This window comes from Pinus tabuliformis, chromosome 2_2 (assembly GCF_031772625.1).
Source record: "Pinus tabuliformis cultivar Carrire ecotype Pingquan chromosome 2_2, CPIR1, whole genome shotgun sequence".
NCBI classification, from domain to species: domain Eukaryota; kingdom Viridiplantae; phylum Streptophyta; class Pinopsida; order Pinales; family Pinaceae; genus Pinus; species Pinus tabuliformis.
In genome coordinates this window covers 932,802,801-932,806,315 of record NC_142300.1, presented here as the reverse complement: position 1 = coordinate 932,806,315, position 3,515 = coordinate 932,802,801, and the positions used below count along the sequence as shown (strand labels likewise).

The 3,515-nt window shown below is 43.9% G+C and overlaps 1 protein-coding gene across 1 annotated transcript; it reads left to right on the top strand.

Annotated features, from left to right (window-relative positions):
* The first annotated feature begins 249 nt into the window (after positions 1-249).
* On the top strand, positions 250-1,938 carry LOC149196203 (methyltransferase FGSG_00040-like). Its single transcript, XM_089408224.1, has one exon. The coding sequence runs from the start codon at positions 250-252 to the stop codon at positions 1,936-1,938; it is 1,689 nt and encodes a 562-aa protein (XP_089264350.1).
* Positions 1,939-3,515: the final 1,577 nt, after the last annotated feature.

The following is a 3,515-nucleotide window of genomic DNA, read 5'->3' as shown; positions in this document are numbered from 1 at the left end:
CGTATGCCCATCCTGTTAATAATGGCCGCCACCAAAACTATGACACACATTAAACTTCATTTGATTCCTCCTACGGCGGTCAACGCAAACGAGACTTCCACTTCACTCAAAATCTGACTTGTCGGGGGTCCGTGCACCTTCCGGAGATCGACGGCGGAGAACACACAGGGAGATCGAACGGTGGAGAGGATATCGGAAGGCAGATTTCCACCGAGCTTTAACTTCCGATGGCTTTCGTTTGCTGATGTCATGCTGGTGACACGCGTCGCCTCCAAATCGCATCGGAGCAACGAGTACGGAAACTGCTTTTTGTTTGATAGCGGTGCGATATCCCTTGGCGGTTTTAAGGTTCTGTTCGGTGGTTTCGTGCCCGTTGAAATTACATTTTCAACAAGTACCAGTCTTCTGCACGCTTATTCCAACCGGGCAGAGACGTGGCTGCAGCTGAAGGAATTCAAGCAGGCCCTTGAGGATTCCGATGAGGCCCTTGGGATTGATCCTAACCCTCTGAAATCGCTCTATCGGAAAGGCCGCGCTCTGCTCGGGTTGAGGCAATATGCGGTAGCATGTGAATATTTAGAGAAAGCGGACAGAGTTAGCGCCGGGAACAAGGAGATAAAAGATATTTTACGTCAGGCCAAGACTTTGCATGCCCAGAGCCGGAATGGTAAGTATGACATCTCCGCTTACCTGCTTGGACGGTGCTCTTCTCCTCCGGAGGTCGCCGATTTCGTCGGCCCTGTGGAAATTCACACGACCAAAGACTGCCGCGGCCGAGGACTTTACGCCACAGAAGACATTGCGACCGGGCAGCTTTTGCTGGTAAGCAACGCTGTCGCAGTTGTTTATGATGATGGGCAGAGTGCTTTACCTATGTTCTTGAACTACCGGGGCAAAATTCTTACGGCCTCTCGAGAAGATCTTGTCGCGGAAGTCGTATGCGCTGCCAGAAAATCCCAAAGATTGCTCCAGCAACTTTATAGTTTAGATGTGTCTTCTCCGACGGAGAGCCTGCATGCTCCGGCCATGGATCTATTTAGACCGGACGACGAAATGTCCAATGGAAAGAAAAATGAAAATTTTGAGGTGGATGTTAATCGTCTCCGCGATGTGATAAGTCGAAACACACTGGGTGTAGCTTATGAACCGGGACTTTGCCACGCAGGCCACAAATGTTTTAGGGGTCTCTGGTTACTGCCGTCGTTCATTAACCATTCCTGTTTGCCGAATTCAACACGTCTGCAAGTGGGATGTACAATGTTTATTCACGCGTCCAAGCCCGTCCAGAGAGGAGAAGAGATCGCAATTTCCTACTTCGACGCTCTTGTTCCCTTGCCGCAGCGCCAAGCTAACTGCGAGGATTGGGGTTTCGAATGCAAGTGCGAGAGATGCGGATTGGAGAAATCTCTGCGGCCACTCCTGGAGCCCATAACCAGAGAATTCGGAAAATTGCTTGGCAAAGCAATGGAGGAAATCAATGCTGCAAGGTGTCTTCAATTGCAGCCTTTCGATACTGATCGTCCCGCATTCGCACAATTTGCAAAGTTTTTTGTACGGGTGGAAGAGATTATTAGGAATTCCCCCGAGGTGAAAACGGAAGAAGAAAAGAAGTGGGTTCGCGCCTCTTTTGTTTCTGCCTATTTTGCAGGGACGCAGTCTAACGTGTTCTTCTCCACAACGTTGGAGGATTGCGTTCCTTCTGGAAAGGAAATCGTGGAAACCATTCAAAGCACAGTGCCGGGGGACATTCGAACTCTGATCATGGTAGCCAAGCATTTGAAAGAAGCTAAGCGTTGGATGAGGGGTGGAAATGAAGCATCTATTACAAGAACTGTATCAGAACAAGCGAGGGAGGCATGCATCCGAGTGTTTGGCAGACATTGTGAACATGTTTTCGAGGAACTTGTCTTTCAATATTCAAACCACCCGATGTTTTAGTAATGGTGCAACTGACATTGCCATGATCTGATAATATTCAATGTGGAAGACATAGGGCAGGGTGCCATTTTGGAAGGTTATTTTTTTGGAGTTGTTTGAAATAGTTCGTTAGATGTTGTTATGCTATCTAGTAAGACGTAGGTGAGCATGCCATTTTGGAGGGTTAATTTGTTTGTTAGATGGTGTTAATGTTCGAATCCAAACTAGGAGTGTTTAGCTGTCCTCCATTGCTTTGCTGGATGGGGTTATTTTGATATCAATCTTGAAGTTTAATGTCTCAAACAGTGTCCTCTAAGATGAAATTTGTGTTCATCTTCATTTTGAGAAATATACAAGGCACTAGTACTGATATTTCCAGCTATTAGTGTGGCCTTCTGTTTTGACTTCGCCCCTAATTGGAGTATGTTTTGCGTTTTTCGCTCATATTTGAATTTTGGAGTATGTTTTGTGTTTTTCTTTCATGGCATGACTTCTATCATCACTGAATTTCTCAAGGCCGGATTTAGTTCGTTTTTCAATTACTTTTATATATTCAGCTTTTGTTTGAAGGGATTTTGATAAATTCTATGGCAAGGGTGGTGAGATATCTGTTTATCATATGAATATGGTGGTAGACTGCCTTGAGTTTGAAGCGACTTCGGTAACAGTTTTGATTTCAGTATAAAACTGGGATAATATCCATTCTCCTCTGTCTACTCCTGCATTTTTTTTTTTTTTAAATTGCCCTCTAAAGTCTCTAAACAAATAAAATGAAGGTCAGAACCCATTCATTTCAATTTATGACGCATAGTTTCAATTGATGACCCATATATAGTAAACTATCAAGTCATCCATAATGTTTCAGTCTAGGGCTAAAGTTGCTCTAAAATTTCTAAACAAATAACATGAAGCGAAGAACCCATTCATTTCAAATTATGACGCATTTACTATCAAATTATCCCTAATGTTTCCGTCTACGGTTAAAATTACTGGTTAAAGTTACTCATGTTTCTATCTAGATTTAAGGTTATTCATTTCCGAATCTCGAACCTCTTTTGGCTTTCAAATATCATGTAAATAAAGGGCATTGGCGATACTGTGACCCACAATGTGGTTTCATCGCAAATTGTGATCGCTTATTGCTTATTTTTCAATTTACGATTGGCCAGTGTCTGGGACTGTGCGTATGACGGAGTTTCGCGCCTATAATATAGTGTGGCCGTTTTCGGCAGAGGCATGTTAATCAATCAATCCACTGGGACGTCAACATCATCATACGGTGTGTATTGTATTCTGGTATGCTCATACAATGCCATCGATCGTTGATTTCCTGATATCGCGTTAGGGTTTAGCTTCCATGTTTTTCTCTAACCCATGGATATTGCGAGCTCCCTTCCTGTCTACAGTGTACGTCGTACCGTGTTCTATTATCGCTTTGCCAAAATGCTACCCCGTGATTATTGTGATATGAACCTGTTACTAGTTTCAGGTTCTCAGCTCCATATCACTGGCTGTCAAAGTTTCTTGTAAGCGGCCACGTCACATGCAGTTTACTTTGTATGTTCCTTGTAAGAGATGATGTCACATGCAAGTTACTT

What these genes read in the sequence shown, in the direction of transcription:
- LOC149196203 (XM_089408224.1), top strand. Translation starts at nt 250, where the DNA reads ATGCTGGTGACACGCGTCGCCTCCAAATCGCATCGGAGCAACGAGTAC.